At 47.9% G+C, this 18,588-nt stretch overlaps 1 protein-coding gene across 2 annotated transcripts in view; it reads left to right on the top strand.

Annotated features, from left to right (window-relative positions):
* LOC111160476 (polypeptide N-acetylgalactosaminyltransferase 2) overlaps positions 1–18,588 on the top strand; it is a 181,033-nt gene that overhangs the window by 112,717 nt on the left and 49,728 nt on the right. For both annotated transcript variants that reach the window (XM_022523618.1, XM_022523617.1), the window contains exon 3: positions 3,660–3,813. In XM_022523618.1, the coding sequence (XP_022379326.1) occupies positions 3,660–3,813 (154 nt within the window). The remainder of the gene's footprint in view (positions 1–3,659; positions 3,814–18,588) is intronic.

Below are 18,588 nucleotides of genomic sequence, written 5' to 3'. Positions count from 1 at the left end.
AAGTGCTTTCTACAAATTTTAAAGAGGCAGTGGAAGTACAAGACGACGTATGGATGGCATTTTTTAAAAGTCGGGATGTTCTATTTTTTTGGTTATTTCACTCCAGCCTGTAACTTATGCCCCTCCTGTTCTGTGCTCTCTGCATCCGGGGGTTTCCCTTGCTGCCTGGGGCTGGACTGGAGCATATGTCCCCTCTGGAAACCCCGCTCGCTCTCTTTCTTGCCTTTCCCTCTTCGGGCGGCTCTAGCCCAAGGAATTCTGTATAACACAGAAATATCTCCTTTCTATAATGGCTCTTCAGCCCTGCGTTTTTCAAATTACGGGTTGTGACCCTTTATTAGAGGATCTGTCACACTCACATAAGAAAAATAGACTGGATCTCTTCACACGCAGGAAGGGTGAAACCGTCATTTCGGTTGTGTGCGTACATGCATGTCATGACGTCTGGGACAGGAGAGAAAACGCGTGTCCTTTAGTCAAACATGTCCCTGCTGGGTTTCAACATCCTGCTAAACTTTCATGGAAGAGAAACCAGTTATAGTCTTTCTCCAGTAAAATGGTCTGATGCTGTGGGAAAATTGTCACAAGGCAAGGCAGAGCCCCCAGGAGTCCTGTTGAAGATGTTCCTGAGTGGGCAGCAGTCACGGTGGGCTGCCTCTGAGTGGTTCCTGCCATCTCCGGAGGGTATGTGTCTGTCACTCCTACTCATTGTTCAGCGCTCAGCTCAGACGGTCCTTCCCCGGGGAAGCCTTCCCTGCCCTCCCTCCCCCGTCTGCATCAGTTTCCTCTGTTAGATGCCACCACAGAACTACATTTCCTGCCTTCAGAGCACGTGGCCTAGTTTTTAACGACACATTAATCAGGATGGTCATTGTATGGTCTGTCTCCCTCCATCTTCTAGAACATGACCTCCACGGAACAGGTCTAGTTTTGTTCATTCAGGAGCCACTGCCAGGCCTAGCATATAGTCCACACCCTAGTACAAACCAGTGGCCTCGGGCCACGTCCCCGCCCCAGTGACTGACATCTGGCATCCCATAAAACCCTCTGCTGTACTCGAGTCTTTTCCAGAAAGTGGGCGGGGGTCTCATAGCCCAAGATGTGCAGATGGGATCGAAGCCCCAGGAGCTCCTCAGAGGCCTTGGCCCTTGGCCACTGCTCTTTCCGCACACAGACCCACCCCGACCGAGAGTGAGCGGACCTCCTGCTTACTGTCCCCAGTGCTGCCGGTGAGGCTCACGTAGAGCGTAACCATTAGCGACGGAACATCTCTTGGGTGACGGTCTCTTCTCTGGCTGTGGGTGGGGGGCCCCACAGTTCCCGGTTCCATCGTGCAAACTCGTTGTCGCAGTAAAGGGTATTCAGGCCAGTAAGCATTGGTGGGAACCAACTCACTGAGGTTCCACAGTATGTGTCACAGGTATGGATTCTAGCTGAGGCTCTGATTTCAGTTAGTCTGAGCACAGGTCGGGGTTTTTTCCTCCTCTGTCCCCAAGAGTCTATGAGGCAGAAGGCAGAAAGGTGGGGAGAGAGGAGGACCGGTAAGTATTTCTAGGGTTGCCTTAGTGTGCAAAACATGTTTCCCCAAGAAAATGTTTGGGAAACATTTTATTTTAGGTGGGAGAAAATGCTGCCGCTCTGGCTGGCTCCCGCGACCAGACATTTATCAGGGGCGTGGCCTTGCCGTAGCCAGAACGCTCGTGAGTCATGAAACTGCTTTTCCATTTGAGAGATTGGACCTCTGTGACCCCAGCCATCATTTCCACGGCAACCAGCTGCGATGAGATGGGGGTTTTGACCTCGCAGGACAGTTGGAACAAGAAGCAGATGAGCTTTTGGATGGGAAATTTATTCTGTGGCCTTGAACAGATCTGTAAGTGAATCTCAGTTTCCTCATCACTGACACAGAGAAAGGAACCCGTCGTCCTTTTGACTGTGCGTGGAGAGATCGTGTTGGAAAAGCATGTGTGCAGGTATTGTCGATCTTACCTAACCAGCCCCACCAACGCTTGTCGTGGGGCAGAAGGACGATCGCCTGCACCCAGGGGTCTGTCCCGGGTCACTGTCAGCAGGCCTGCTGTCACCTCTCTGACCAGCACCTCACTCTGTTAAACCGGCGTCCTGGCTGGTCCAGGATAGGTGAGCTCACTGCCGCCCCTGGGCCTTTGCACTGCAGTTCCCTGAGCCTTTTACTGTGCTCTTCCCAGAGGGCTGTGTGGCACAGTCCCCCCCTTTGTCTGGGTGTCTGCTCAGAGTCACCGTATGAGAGAGCCCCATGAGACACCCCATATGAAATAGCAGCCCCAGAACAGTCGGCCCCTTCGTGCCTTTTCTTCACAGCTTCTGTGACCACCTGGAATGTCGTGAGCTTCATGAGGCAGGGTTGTTGTCATAGTTTTCTTTTCATTTCTTTCTTTTATTTATTTTTTTTGAGTTTGCTGCACATAATAGGCCATTAAGTCCTCCTGAAGAACCTTTTTTCATTGTTTTAAACGTACTTATCTTTAGGAAAGTATTTCAAAGAATAAAACACTTGACCACAATCCTGAAGGCAGCCTGCAGCAGCGGCCGTCTGAAGCCATAGTGGACATTGGGTCCTGAATTTTATCTTTGCTTTGAGTCTGTCTTTCCTTCCGCCTCTTTCCCTCAGAGTGCGGAGGCCGTCGCCTGCTTCTCCAGGTTCTGCCCTCATTGCGCCCAGGCTTGCCCAGGCCCACCCCGCCCCGCAGCGCTCCTGCTCCTAGATCCCAGGCTACCGCCAACATGGTCCCTATACCAGATCCCAGTCAAAGCGCCCCGCTCCACTGTCATGTTCCTGGAGAACCCGTGCTTGGCCTTGTGGGGCGGCGGCTGCATATCTGGCCGTGGGCCGGGCACTGCACATGCGGACGGGCCACCACGCCTCATTCCCTCTCGACGCGTGTGCTGGGTGGTGTAGGAATGGCTCTGTGTCCCCCTGGCTGGGTCAGACATGGCAACAGCTGCAAGAAGAATCCCTCAAGGCATCTCACCGAGGGGTGTTCGGACAGCCTGTGCTCGGGGGCGTCATTCTTGGTTTAAATGTTTATTTCTTTGGGACACCAGGGTGGTCCCATCCGTGAAAGCATCCAGTCTTGGTTTCAGCTCAGGTCCCGATCTCAGGGCCGTGAGATCGAGCCCCGCGTTGGGCTCCACACTGAGCACAGAGTCGGCTTGAGAGTCTCCCTCTGCCCCTGCCGTTGCGACTCATGTGCACGCACTCTGTGTGTCTCTCTCTCCCAAAATAAATTAATTAGTTAATTTGGACATTATCTCTTTCACCGTATGTGAGGTACGTTGGGGCATTACCGTAATCCCTGGAAAGGTGGGACAAGCAGATATAAATCTCCTCTGTCACAAAGTGTGCGCAACACCGTGCTTACTCAGGCTTTGGTTGGCACAGACTCTTGTTCGCGAGACCACACCTGAGGTCCACGTCTCTGACTTCCAGGTTGCACACTGTCCAGTGGACAGACATGGCGGTGCTCGCTTGGGCTGTTTTCAGCTCGTTTGCTGATGACGATTGCCAGGAGAGGAAGCCCTAGGCACTAATTCCTAAGGCTGCACTGTTCCCATGGTGCGTGCGGGCCCCCCCGGGCTCATTTCCCCTGGTCCCACACCCTCTGCTCTGCTCCTTGCAGGAAAAGTGCGGTGGCGGGACTTCAACCAGGAAGCTTACGTTGGAGGGACGATGGTCCGCTCTGGGCAGGACCCCTACGCCCGCAACAAATTCAACCAGGTGGAAAGTGATAAGCTGCGGATGGACAGAGCCATACCTGACACCAGACATGACCAGTAAGTACGGAGCTGGGAGTGGGCTGGGGGCCTCACTTGCTTTCTTCCCACAGCCCAGTAAGTAGCTTTCACTGGGCCATTCACATTTTCCCGTTCCTCTGGGCAGCTGACCGTGTGTTGTGCCTTCTACGGGTGGTGAAGCTGGAAAAGTTCTGGGGCATACGGCCATGGGACTTCACCCGCGGGAAGTGACAGGCCCATTTGGGATCAGATTCTAGGCTTTTGGATGGCCCGAGGCAGCATCTGGAGGCTGTGGGTTACTGGCCAGAGCGTGGGAGTCAGCAGGGGAAAGTTGTGTTCCTGCTGTCATGTCCACTCATCACTTGTCTTTTCTAAAATCTGTGCACACACAAGCATCATTTTCCATCATTCAGCAACTTCGTCGGCAGGAAGAAAATCTGAATTCTTGCTTATTAGGACAGTGTTAAGTCGGAAATGCTGTAGAGACTAGAAAAGGGAAAGAAACAGCCCAGCAGGGTAGGTGTGAGAGTGAGACAGGAGGCACAGGGTGACCTCTGACCACACCAGGAGCTCTCGTCTGCATCCTTCTCTTGATTCTTCGGAGATCTGGGAGTTGCGGGGGGAGGGCACCCCAGGGTTCATCAGGCTTCGCCGACGAGGTCTCCAGGCATCCTAACGTGTGTTCATCACCACTTACCAGCAAAGTGATATCCCTGGCCCTTGCTCTGACCTCCCAGCCTTGCTGGTAGGAAGCTCTGATTGGGAGGCTGTTCACACGGGCTTCGCTGGGGAATCATCTTGTTCCAGATAGTTAGAGAATAGGCAGCCGCATCGGAGGGCAGCTGTTTTCCTGGGGGCTGCTCACTGAGTGACTTGGGGAGTCCTCCCTCTGTCAGGGATGGCACGTCATGGATGTACATCTGTTGTGACTCGGACTCTGTGTCTGGGTCCTGGGACTCCAGCCAGAAAAGTCTTGTCCTGTCCTGGTTGGGGGGTGCGGGGTGTGGGAGATGACCGATGCACCAGGAAGCAGGGGGGTACAGCCCCCTGAGGCTTGGACAGTGTGTTGCAAATCAGTGCATTTGGGCCCCCTAGGAGGTAGGAAGGCCAGGAAAGACCCCAAGGAGGGACAGGTCCTGAGCTGGAGGCCTCTGGAAAGAAGGACAGGGAAGAGGCTGTGATAGCCCACCCTAGGCTTGCAGGGAGCCAGCCAGGAATCCTGTCGCTCTGGGTGAGCGCCTGGGGATTGAGAGGAGGGTGTGCTGATGAGAGACGAAAGTCAATGACATCACCCATGGACACATCTTACAGTTTGCCCTTGTTTTCTAAGTCCATAGCATATGTGGAAAGTATTTTTTTTTTTTTTTTTTTTGCTCTCCTCCTTTCAGGGGAACGTGACCTAACTGTGTAGGCACAGTTAACTGCCAGGTGGACTGCGGAAGTAATAAGGGTGCGGTGTGTGTGTGTGATAGATTGAATGTAGGAAACGCATGACCGATGTGTAAATGTATGTGATACGTAATGTTAAAATCTTACCATTTTTCTAGATCCAGTCCAAAATACTGTTTAATGTCTACTGTGATCCAACCGTCCTTTCTCCGGGCAGTCCTGACCCTGCAGCCCTGGTTCAAGTCAGCACTTAAGTTAGCACCCTCTCTAAAATAGGGCTTGCTGACCTGGGATCCAAGGACCCTGGGGAAGCCACATGGAGGCTGTGGGACCCTAAAAGTCCCAAAGCTCTGTGTGCCACCCTGGGGCATGGACATGCCTGCCTGTGTCGGGAGAGGTCCTGGGTGCCTGGGTCCCCACCACTAACCATCTCCAGGCTAACTGGCCTGTGTCAGACGCTCCTTGGGACACCCTCATGCCACCCACCAGCCTCGTGGCGTGGGACACAAAGGTGGTCCTCATGGCACAGAGAACAGGGAGGCTCCAGCTGTGTCAGAACTTGCCCAGTGACTAGGAGCAGCTAACTTAAGGCCAGAAAGGGGCAATGTGGCTTTTTAAGAGGGGCTGGGCCTAAACCCAAGAGAGTGGTTAGAGATCGAGCGGACTCGAGCTTGGAAACCTCCCCTGGTGGCTGGACTCCACTGTTTGGAGCCCCGTCTCGACAAGGTGGTACGTGTGTCACTGCTCTGCTTGGGTATGAGTGTTTTTCTCTGGGGCTCTTCTTCTGTAGTCTTTTCTTTAGAGCCGCGAGAAGGTGGTGTCTCTCTTGACGGCTCGTCAGGGTCTGGGCAGTGGTTCTGCCTCCAGTGCGAGCCCCTAACAGTCCCCCAGACCATATATAGACAGACGTCCCTCCTTTACAGTTTTTGAGATAGGACTTCGTCCAAACAGGTATTTGACACTTCATCTCACGGTGGGATGTGTTGGGAGGGCTGGGGGGGCCAGTTTGAGTTCCAGCTACCGTGTGACGTTCGTTTGCATGTGTTCAGGGAACAGCTGGGATGCCTTCCCCGTTTGTTTGACTTCAGCTAAATTAAAGTCTGCCCAAGTCCGGCGGATGCCTGGAACTGAGCCAGCGCGCTGTCCTCAAAGTGTGAGCTTGAGGAGAACTGCTCCTATTAAATGTCAAGTTAAGGAGATCAAGTTACTCTGTGACTCCCCTCCCCCACCCCCCGCTGTTTCTCTAATAGCAATTAAGGCATTTGACCTTCTGCACAAATGTCACGTTTTTGTTTATCTGCCTCTGCGGTATCCCCCTTGGTCTGGGATTATGGAAACCTTTGGATTCAGCCTTCACTTGGGATAAATCTGAAAGCAACGGGCATGGTTCATTATGACCAAGGTGTCTGGAGTCCCACAGATCTTGGTCACAATCCCAGACTCTCCGGTTCTTAATTCTGTGGCCTTTATCATTTGTACGATGATGTCACACAGTCACCTCTGGTTTCCGTAAGGATTAAACAGAATGTTCACAAGGGCTGGTTCCTCCTCCCACAAGATTTTTTTCGGGGGCCACGTCAGCAAGGAGGCCCTTGACCTTGACGGCCTCCCCTAAGAGTGCAGCCTCCTGGCCGCACACCAGCATTCCTAATCCCCCACGCCCTTGATTTTCTCCATAGCTCATATCACCCCCTACACACCATGCGTTTGACTTATTTATGCCTTCCTCTGTCTCTGCTCCTCAGAATAGTGAGAGCGTGCCCGGACGGGATGACTCTCTGCACCCAGTAAGCTCGGCGCGTATGTGTTGAGCCAGTGTGTTACTCAGCACAGAGCCTGACATATGGCGAGCGCCCACTGAGTCATTAGTGATATTAACAGTCATAAAAGAATAAAGGAGAGTGAAAGGGAGAGTTTTAAACAGTGGAAATCAGATGAACCCCAAATAATTCCACCATGTTTATGTTCCTCCTGGCCTGGAAAGCACTGCAGTTAGCATCCTTGTTGTCTGTCGTGTGGGACAGATACAAGGGGTCAGGGGCTCAGAGCCTTGCAAAAACAAAAACAAAACAAAACTCCACACATTTGGGTATGTCTTAATTACATTTTTATGTGTATAAAAAAAATTCTGCGCCAAAAAAAATACAGAGAAGCAGGAAGCCTCGAAAAGCTGCCGGGAGTGAAATCCTAGATCTGACATACAGGAAACCCTTAGAAATTAGAAAGTAGAAGCCCATGCTGTCCTTGAAATACAGTTTCTCCAATCCAAAAAAAAAAAAAAAAAAAAAGCTTCTCTACCTCATTTAATGTTACTTGAAATCTCAAATAAGCTATCAAGACCAAAAGTAAATTTTAAAAAACTGATGGGAATTTTGAAAGTGCTCTTTCGGACCGTTGGTTTCTTCCCTCTCCTGCCTCTGGGAACCTATTGTTACTGGCCCAGCAAAAGATGATGCTGGAGCAGCCTGGGAAAGATCCCGATACATGTGCACTGAAGGGGGAGCCAGCGGGACACGCTAATGGATTGGACGAGGGGTGGCGCGCCAAGTTTTATGCTAGAACGAAGGAAAAGACGGGATGCCTTTACGTGAGATGGGGGAAGCTGAGTGGAGCCGCTGTGGGGGGTGCACCCGGAACTAACGTGTGCACGTGTTCCATTCCAGACACACTTCTAGATGGATGTGTGTCTGGTGTGCAGGAGAAAGGCCTTGGTGGCAGTGTGAATTTGGGAATGGTCTGTGTGCAGATGGTGTTTAAAACCATGCGTTGGACGTCATGTCCAGAGAACACAGACAGAAATAAGGAGAGACCCAAAGACCAAGCTCTGGTCCACCATGGACATTTTGGCTGTAAATGTGAAGCCGGCACTAACACTTGGAGGATGGTCCAACATGGTAGACCGCTCACTGTTTCCTGTGGGCCATGAGAAGTGGAAAAGTACTCTTGTTGCCTTTTTAGAGTAAGGGTATGACAAAGCCTTGCCAGCACCCAATGCAGAAGGGTTTTGTGGTGTTTGTTTTTGGTTTACATTTGAGCGTGTGTTGTTTTGTTTGCCTCGCGATGTGTCTGATGGCAAAGTCCAGCCTGGAAATCAAGTGCAACCCAAGAAGTTTATAGAATATCGTTCTGTCTGCTGGGGAAAGCTGGAGCTGGTTTGCTTTAAAATTGTTTATAGAAGTAAAATCAAATAAACCTTCAGGGGGAGAAACCTTATTATCTTGTTTTCTTCTTTTCCCTGTCAGCCAAACACCATTCCTTCTCATTTATTTATTCAAGTTGCCGAAAAACGAGAGGTTCTTGGAAAAAGAACAAATTTTGCTCAGGTTGCAAGAGTTTAACGATCAGAAAGTTTCTCTCTGTGTCACCGCCCTCTCCTTTGATCACTAAGTTTAAAAATGAAGGGTTTTGAAACATTTTTGAGTCTAACACTGGAACACTGCTCCTGAGAACCGGGCTGTCTCAACTGCATCCCACAAAGGACCCTTCTCTCAGAGAGAAGTGTGTCCAAGCTGCCCGCCTAATGGATTCATCTGGCAGGCTCTAAATCGGGAAAACACTGTTTTTACTCAGTCCATAAATTAAGAGTTGTAAGGTTTGGTTTGGTTTCCTTCAAGATCATCACCGAAGGGCTGTGTTTTGAACCAGTGTTTTAAGTGTCTGGCCGTGATGCTGCCCAAACACAAAGATCAGGACTCTGGAGGGGGGGGCCATTCTTCCTTCCTTTCTTTTATTTAGTTATTACTATTATTTTTTAATTAACTTATTTTTTTGAAAAATTTCAACAAGAGGGTAGGCCTTTAAGTCAAGGGCTGTGCTGTTTATCCTGGCAAGAACGTCCGCATTGATGTCAGCTGTTTTAAGAGCAGCCGATCGGGATTAAGCGTTGTGGGGAAAGATACGATCTGAACTTCTCATTGTGGCTCAGTAAGAATAAACAGAGTGGAAGCCAAGAAAAAGTTTTCTATATAAACTCAGCCGCTTAGAGGGATGCTCAGCTGCAGGCGATGGTCATAGGACTCAGGGTTTGATTTTTAGGAGAGCAGAGGGTCCAGGGAAACAGGAGAAGTGCGTCTCTGCAGGGACTCTAGCTCCTCGTGAGTGGGTGCTTGAAGGTGGGGGCGTTCTTAGGCAGGCCCAGGGCTTCGTTGTCATTTCACATTTTTCTTATCAAACGAATGTGTTACAAACACACGCAGCTGACCTCCCGACGTGGTAGCTGCCTCCTCCACAGCCCGGCAGGGCTCAGACCCCTGAATGTCTGGCCACCTGCCTTGCAGATCCAGCTGCACAACCTCTGTCCCGCCATCCTGGCGTGCTCTAAGTTCAAGTGCCTTGGGGGCATTTGTGGCCAGTGGGGCTGAGGCAGGCTGGCTTAGCACACCAGCAAGCCTTTAAAGTCTGTTCGATAATCACGATAGCAGAATATTTATTGGGCATTTTATCCGTCATGGCCCGTGCTCGGCCTGTTATGCACACACTGACTGTATTTAATCTGCTAGCACTCCCGCCAAATACGGAGGGAGATCGTTCTGTGGGTGATGTCATCCACCAGTCTCCAGAGAGCCGGCTCCTGAAAGCTCTGGGGCCTCACCCAGCAGGCAGAGTGGCTGACCCCGTGCTGGCTGGGGGTGGTTTACCCCTTCGTCCTGCTGTCAGCAGGAGTACCCTTAGGGCGTGGCAGACACTTGGGGTACCCCAGCCCCACCGAGGCACCACCTGTATCTAGAACCCTGAGCCCCTGGAAGTCCAGGCACATTACCGTTCGGAGGCTGTGACATTGACCACATTTCCGCAGGGTGGATGGCGAGCTGTGCCTCAGAAGCTGGGCCCCTTGCCCGCGGCCGCACACGCCAGTTGGTGGAGGAACCGAGGTGTCAGGTACCTGACTGCCCACCCAGAGTTCCATCTCCAGCGTGGCCACCTTGTCATCGGTCTTCATGGGTGCCTTTCTCCTGCTCCTGGTTTTCGGGCACGAATCCCAGCCTGAAACTTAAATGTACCTAAAAAGCAGTCAGAGCTGGAGACTCAGAGCCAAACGCCTGGCCCTCTGCCAGCCACCTGCTGATGGAGTCCGGAGTCTTCAGTTGAAGAGAAGCAAGGTTTTTGTTTCTCTCCCTCCAGTCTCAGGCGCCCCATAGGAACGTAATGGAAGAACACGCCCCGTGTCCGTTCCCACCGGAGCGATGTGGGTGGACAGTCGGGGGCAGCCGGTGGCAAGGCTCTCCGCCACCTCATCCTGGGGCCTGACTTGCCCCTTTGTGTGCACAATTCCAACCACAGCCCTGCCTCTGTTCACCAGCTTCTTTTGTCTTGTGTTTATTGGCTTCTTTTTTATTTGTAGTGTTTTGTAAAACCAGCTCCAACAACAGGCTACTCTTCTTTTCCCCTTTGTGCGTTCCCCTTTTCTGACTATTTGAGGCCTTATCGGCATCTAAAATAAAGAATGCCCTAGACTGGGAGACAGTATAAGGCACAGACAGTGAAGATTGTCTGCTTCTGTTAGTGGCTCTGACAGCCCCGGTGGAGGTCTCCTCTTAAAAGATCGGTACCAACATCTTGAAAGCTGAATCCCCGAGTGGCTGTGCACGCACATGGCTCAGTTTCCCTGGCTATGACTCTGGGTTTTAGAGATGGCACAGTCCTAAATGAGTCATGTAATTTTGTTTTCTTTATTCTTTGGTTCCCTTTCCACCAACATCCTGGGACTACGGTGATGAACAGGAAGGTCCTCCCTCCCGGCCCTCGAGGAGTTAGCGGTGCAGAGGGAGAGGCTGGCGGATACACAGTCGCACAGTCCAGGAAGGGCAACCAGCCAGCTGAAGGTTGTGTTCCGTTGCCCTCTTTTCTTTGGGTTTTAGACCCGTTATGAGAGGCCGTTATCCTCTGGGCAGCCCGGCCCTTGTATCATCATGAAATGCCCTCTTTACCACTAGGAATGCTTTTGTCGTGCTTGGTATTGGTAGAACTGCCCCATCTTTCTTTGGCTTAGTGGTTTCTGTTGTCTGTTTTTTCCCGTGCTTTCATGTCCAGCCTTTTTTGGTCTTACATTTAAAGCGTATCTTCTGTAAGTAGCAGCTAGTTGGGTTTTGGATTTTTATCCACTTCAATAATCTTGTCTTTTATTTAGACTGTTTAGTCCTTTTACATTTAGTACAAGTTCTGACACATTTGGGTTTAATGCTAGCATCCCTCTGTCAGTGTCCTCTTCTGGCCACCTGCTTTGTGTTCTTTTTCTTCCTCTTTTCTGCTTCTTTTGATGTAAGTATTTCCCTCTCTATTAGCTTGTCGCATTCTTTACTTAAGAGAATCTAACGTAAGTGAATAATTGTATTATTTCCCAAACAGTGCATGGGCCTTATAGCTCTTTCTCCCATTAGCTTTCCTCTCTCCTGCTTGATGGTCTCTTTTATCATATGGTTTCGTTCTCTCTTTATGTGTAACTCCACAGGACATCTTCTGTTTTTTCATGCAGTAAATATCCTTTCTGTTTATTCGCATATTTGTGTTTCCATTTTTCCTCATCTCCTATAATTTTCATTTTTCCCCCAGGACCGTTTTTCATCTGCCTGAGAACTTCTGTTAGTACCACTTTCCTGGCAAGGAATGCTATCCTTTTATGTGTCTGAAAGCACCTTTATTTCACTTTTAGTTTTGAAAAGTATTTTCACTGAATTTAGAATTCTAGGTTGACAGTACTTTGGGCACCTTTCTGTGGTCTTTCTGTTGTCTTCGGGCTTCCATTGTTTCTGGTAAAATATCAACTGTTGATCTTACTGTAGTGCTTTTTTTTTTTTTGCAGGCATTTTAACTTTTTCCCTAGCTGCCTTAAAGAGATTTCTCTTTGTCTTTCGTTTTCATAAATTTCACTGAAATATGCCTAAGTGTTTCCTTTGTATTGAACCTGTTTGGGTTTGTAGATTTCCTGAATCTGTAGCTTCGTGTCTTTGATAAGTTTTGCTTGTGCTCCATGTTTTCTCTCTCTCCCTCTGGGCCTTAATTATGTCTTCGTTAGAGATTTCTAAATGTCCTTGCCCCTCTTGTGCTCTTTTCCATATTATTTATTCTTTTTTATTCCTGTGCTTTAATCTAAGTATAGTCCTATTGGCCTTCCTTCTGGTTCACTAATTCTTTCCTCTGCTCTATCTGTTTTGCTTTTAAGTCCATCTGCTGGTTTCTTAATTTTAGCTAATGTTTTTTGTTGGGTAAGAACAAATATAGAAATATTTAAAGGCCCGAGCTGGTGTTTTCATCACCAAAGAGGAGTTAGTTTTGCTCCTAGAAGACAGTTAAAATAGGGCAGATCACCTGGGTCAGGTCTGAAACTGAGCTGGCATAAAGCTGGGTTTCAGCCTTTCATAGACCTCTGCTGAGTTTCCAGTTCTCTTTTTCTACTAGGAAGTAGCCCTTTGGGATGCCACCTGGAAGCCCAGGATGTTTATTACAGCCCCTTTTCCTTGGCAAGACCTGAACTCCAGTTTTGGGCTCTGCAACTCCAGGCCACCTGCAGAACCTTGGCTTCTGTCCCCACCTGCAAAGCCCTCACTTCTGCTCAGCTTATCCAGTCTCATGGCTTCACACTGCTTGAGGGGAAGAGGATCAGAGAACCCTGGCCTTACTCTGGGGGCCTCTCTTCTTTCTGGGAACCTACCCCTGTAACACCCAGCTGCCTCATGAACTCTCCAGCCTTCAGAGAGATTTTTTGACGTGTTTCATCCACAATTTCTAGTTCCTTTTAGCGGGTAGATTGGTCTATACCAAAGAACTTTACAATCACTGAAAACAGGAAAAAAAAAAAAAAAACAAAACCTGAGTGTCCTATTTAGAATCCAAACTCAGTCTGAATCTTGACAGTTCATAAATTTTGTCCTGAACAGCATTGCCAATCACAAATGAGAACAAGTAGAAATAGCTGCGGACTTGAGTGGTTAACGGCTCTGTCACTTAACTCCCCGACTAAGGTCAGAATAGTCTCTGTAACCTCTGGGTTTCTTATCTGAAAAACCTCGATAATGCATGCCCTCTCCATCTTACCCGTTGCTATTAGGCTCGCACATCTGTGAAAGACTTCATAAGCTGCAAACAGCTACACAGATACAGGCTATTATTGTATTGTTATTTTACGTGACCAGCAGCTTGTGTATATGAGAAGTCTGCTTTGAGCAAGGACTGAATTGTTGTTCTGTTAAGCTTGACTCTTGATATGTGTGTGCCATTGAGGGCAGACTTTCAGCCTTCTCTGTATGAATGCCTCCATTGTGCTGAGGGGTAAGTGGGTCTTCTCGTGCAAACACGACATTGGAGAGCGTCGCTGTTGACCAAGAACGGCCGAGGAAATAACTTTGAAACGGGGATTCTGCCTATTTCAGAAAGAAATTAGAGCAAGAAAAATGGGGGTCATCAGCGAGTTGTTGGTAAATGAGATGAATCTTTGGGTCTGAGCCAACCCTTGTCTGTTGGCCACTCACTTGAACGTGTTGCTTCACCATCACCATGTAACTGGTAAAAATTTTTCTTTTCTTTTTTAGTAGGAGGATTTTATATATTTTAGGAAATAGTCAAAACAGGATAAACTGTGTTTCAGCCTTCTCAGCCCCTTGGGCTGTATATTTTACTTTTCTGAAACAATACGATTTCAGAGATTGCTTGCGTCTTTTTGATGAGCTGGAAAGAAGCAGTGTCACCCCTCGATGGCACCTGTGTCCTTAACCCATCAATGCCTGCCTGCTCAGCGATGTGACTGACCACTTCACATGTGTCCTGGAGTATTAGGTGTTAGCGGTGGAGCCTATGAGAACCCACATCTCCATCCCAAGCTGTAAAATTAGAAGTACAGACTTTTAAAATAACACGCATCTTAACTATACCGAATCCATTGTGATTTCCTCCATCTGACAGTGATGAGAGAAAAAGAAAATCCACATCTTTGGAAATTTGAGTCTATTAAAAGAAGGAAATATCCCAATAGGAAAATTGCACTCAGGTTTGAAGTTTTATATTCAGCACTGATTTCTTTTGACGCTTGCATTCATGCATTCATTTAGCAAGCATTTGAGGACTTACTGTGTCACAGGTATTTTTCTGGTCGCTGGGGAAACGTCGTTGAACAAAACTGATTTTTTTTTTTTTTTTTCAAATGGCTGCCTTCCTAGAGCTTACATTGCATGGGGGTGGGGGAGGTTAGAAGACAGTAAAATAAGTGTTAAAGTCAATAACATTTTAAAGGCAATACAGAGAAATAAAAGAAGGGTGGGGTCAGACAGTGTGATAGTCAAGGTCAAAGGTCCATTGAGTGCTTAGCCACAGCAAAAGAAACAGCCAACAAAATGAAAAGGCACCAACAGAATGAGAGAAAATGTTTGCAAATCCTATATCTGATAAGGGGTTAATATAAAAAAATATATAAAGAGCTCATACAACTTAATAACAAAATATTTAATAATTAATATATATAATTTAATATATAATTTAATTAAAAATGGGCAAAGGACTTGAATAAACATTTTTCCAAAGAAGATACATGAATAGCTAACAGGTGCATGAAAAGGTGCTCAGCGTTCCTAATCAACAGGGAAATGCAAATCAAAACCACAATGAAGTATCATCTCATACCTGTTAAAAGAACTGTCACGCAAAGACAAGAAATAAGAAATGTTGGGCAGGATGTGGAGAAAAAGGAACTCTTGTGCACTGTTGATAAGAATATAAATTGATGCAGCCACTATAGAGGACGGTATGGAGGTTCCTCAGAAACAAAAAATAAAGGGGCACCTGGGTGGCTTGGTCGGCTAAGCCTCTGCCTTTGGCTCAGGTCACGATCCCAGAGTCCTGGGATCAAGCCCCGCATCAGGCTCCCTGCTCAGTGGGGAGTCCGCTTCTCCCTCTGCCCCTCCCCACTGCTCGTGTTCTGTCTCCCTCTCGCTAATAAATCTATAAAAAAAAAAAATTTTTTTTAAATAGAGCCACCCTATGATCCAATAATTCTCTTTCTGGATATTTATCTAAAGGAAACGAAATCACTGTCTCAGAGATAGCTACACCCATACACCCCTATGTTTCTAGCAACATTATTTATAAAGCCAATACCTGGAGCAGTGTTAAGTGTACATCGATGGATGAACAGATAAAATCTCTCTCTCTCTCTCTCTCTCTCTCTCTCTCTCACACACACACACACACACACACACACACACACATACACGAATATTACTCAGCCATAAAAAAGAAGGAAATCCTGTCATTTGTGACAACATGGATGGACCTTGAGGGCATTATGCTAAGTGACATAAGTCAGACAGAGAAAGGCAAATATTATCTGATATCACATGTAGGTGGAATCAAAAAAAAGAAAAAAAGGAAAGGAATAAGAAAAACAAATAGATAGAAAAAGAAAAAAGATTAGATTTGTGATTACCAGAGGTAGGGGTGGGGGGAAAATTGAAGGCAGATGATCAAAAGATAGAACACCCAGTTAGAAATAAGTACTAGGGATGGAATAGACAGCCTAATGAATTTAGTCAGCACTGTGTTTATTTATTAATTTAGTCAGTATTTTATTAAATAACTAATTATTAAAAAATAATTATATTTTTATATTTTTATTTCATTTATTTTATTTTTATATATTTTTATTTTATTTTTATTTATTTAAAAATTTTATTAAATCATTTAGTCAGTATTTAATTAAATAAATTTATTAATTTAGTCAGTATGCTATGTTTGAAATGTGCTAAGGGAGTAGGTCCTAAGAGTCATCATCACAAGGAAAACTAAATGTCTTCCTTCTTTCCTTCCTTTGTATCTATATGAGATGATGGATGTCAGCTAAGCTAACTGTTGTAATGACTTCACAATATTAAGTCGAGTCATTGTGCCGTGCACAGATTATGTCTCTGTAAAATGGGAAAAATATAAATAGGTTATTGGGGAAGGTTCTCACTGACAGGAAGGCATTTAGGCAAAGATCTGAGGGAAGGACAAGGCAGCGTCCTCTGGATAGTGGGGAAAGGGTTCCCTTCAGGGGACATGGCAAGGGAAAGTTCTTTGAAGAAGGAGTGCGCCAGGCACATCAGGGCGGCCAGGAAGCCGGCGTGGCTGTGCAGGGGGAGTAGGAGATGTGGCAGGAGTCAGGGCATCTGGGAAGCCTGGAGACTTATTATAAGGACCCTGGGTTTTCCCCTGAGAGAGATGGGAGCCACTGCAGGGTTTAGAGCAGAGTTACATCATCTGAATTAGGTGTGTAAAGGATCCTTCCTTTAAAGGTGGCCGTGTTAAGACCAGGCTTATTGGGGGTGGAGTGGAAGATGCAAAGACAGAATCCAGGAAACCCATGGAAGTGACCCTGACAGTGGCTCGGAGCAGGGGGTTAGCAGAGGAGCTGGTGAGAAGTGGTTGGATAATGGATGCATTTTGAAGGTAGGGACAAGAAGGAGGCTGAACGGTAGCCTGCAGAGTGCGAAGGTTGAGGCCAGGGTCCTTGTCTGAGCTGCCTGAAGAAGGCCCTTTACTGCGAGGAGGAGTGGGAGTGCTGGGGGCGGGGGTGCCTCCACCAGACTGCCCGAGTTCGAATCCTCGCATTCCCTTGGCGCATCCCTGAGCACCTTGGGCCACTTCCATCAGGTGTAAATTGGGACTATGGTGGTGGACATTTCATGGGACCGTGGTGAAGGGTGAAGGAGTTAACCCTTGTAAGTTCCTCAGCACACAGTAGACGCTACATGAACGTCTACTGTGGTCAGGGAGCAAGGACTGGGGGGACCCTTCAATCCAAGTGGAAGGGTCAAGTGAGCAGTGGAGATATGTGACAATCTGGAATTCAGGGCACAAGCCTTTGGGATTTTGAAACAGTTCTCTGTGGTATTTAAAGCTATTCTGCTATCCATCCCTGAACATGTGTCACTAAGCCCAGAGATACTTCTGATCACAAAAATGGCTTCCGTGTTAATAGGTTTGTTCTCCATGGAATTTTTCTCCCTTATGGTGATTATTGAATTTCCTCCAGTACTTACACTGTGACCCTTGAAACCAACACCTTTTTATAGTTGATAATTTTTATATTCTCTCCTGTTAAGTGCAAAGGCCAACATGGTTCTTCCTCTTGGTACTCATATGCAAGTACTACGTTTTAACCCCAGAGAAGTTCCCAGTTGTTGCTCTGAGCTGGAAGGAAAACAGAGCCCTGCCTGTGTGGTTCAGGCTGTCTGACATGGACAGATCCCTGGGACTGTGAACAGCCCACATGGCTTGGAGTGCCTTTCTCTTCCTCTGGCCTCCCTTTCAAATGAACTCCTTCCTCTTCTTGCCACCCTCTGCCTAGTCCCTGACTCCTCCCCTCAGACCTGCTGCAAGCACCTCCCTCCGGTGACTCGTGACTCTGGGCATTGTCTGGACCCGCCTCCCCAGGCACCACTCCTGCCTGCTCCTTCCCATGCAAGAAGTCACAGAAGACCCTAACAAGCATAATTCCCTTCTGACCCCCGCCCCCTGGCCTGGCTCTGCCTCCTCCCTCTGCTCATCCTTCAAGACACAGCTCACCTTGCTTCTTCCAAAAGACCACCTCCGACCAGGCCCATGCCAGGGACTCCCTGCCCCCAGCTGACATCCCCTGCAGCCCATTCCCCTTGTGTGCTAGAGGGGCTCCCTCGTTTCAGAGCTCATACATTCTTCGCCCGGTATTTAGTAAGCTTCTTGGGGATAGAGACTATCTGTGCTTAGACAGCTCCCCAGTCCCTCACTTAAACTCCCGAGGAATTCCGATTTTTTTTTTCACTCCAGATAGATAGTACATAGATTTATTACATAATATCCTTAATTCTGGGGCAATACCTCGTAATTAAATGCTAATATTTTTGCGGGAAAACTTAATGAGCAGTCACATGAAGCGAGATGAACAAAGCTGGTAGATCTCAGTCCAGGTCATGCTTTACTTGCCAGATGAATTCAGGTGGGCTCAGGTTTTGCCCCCAAATAGGATATGAGTTGGGTTTTTTGTTATTTTTTTTAAGAGTTTCAAATTTGGGGAGTGTAGATCAGGAATTATGGACTCGTAGGTCAATAAAGAAGAGTACAAAGTAAGTGTCCTTCTGTTGCCACATGATGACCAGCACCTAGACCTGGAGGGACCAGAGCCTGCCCTCTGCTGCATTACACAGTGTTGAGATGAAGACAACCAGGTTAGCAGACGTATTCGCCCTCAGGTGTATTAGATGGTGGAGGAGAGGTTGGAGAGGGGAGTAGAGACCCCAGGAACAGTCTTCAAGCAGCTTGACCTCCTGGAAGGCTTCTGGAGTTACCCTGGAGGTCAGCACTGAGTGCAGCTGCTGATACACTTTGTAACTCCCTTCCCCTCCGCCGCTTGCCTGGGGAGCAGATCTAGATCTCATTTGGTGGCTCCTGTTAAAAAATGGCTCCATTGGCCCTGTTGACTCT

Source organism: Enhydra lutris, unplaced genomic scaffold, assembly GCF_002288905.1.
Source record: "Enhydra lutris kenyoni isolate GAN:26980312 unplaced genomic scaffold, ASM228890v2 scaffoldscaffold76, whole genome shotgun sequence".
In the NCBI taxonomy this organism is placed as follows: Eukaryota; Metazoa; Chordata; class Mammalia; order Carnivora; family Mustelidae; genus Enhydra; species Enhydra lutris.
The sequence above is the reverse complement of the archived record's forward strand: the minus strand, read 5'-3'. Positions and strand labels throughout refer to the sequence as shown.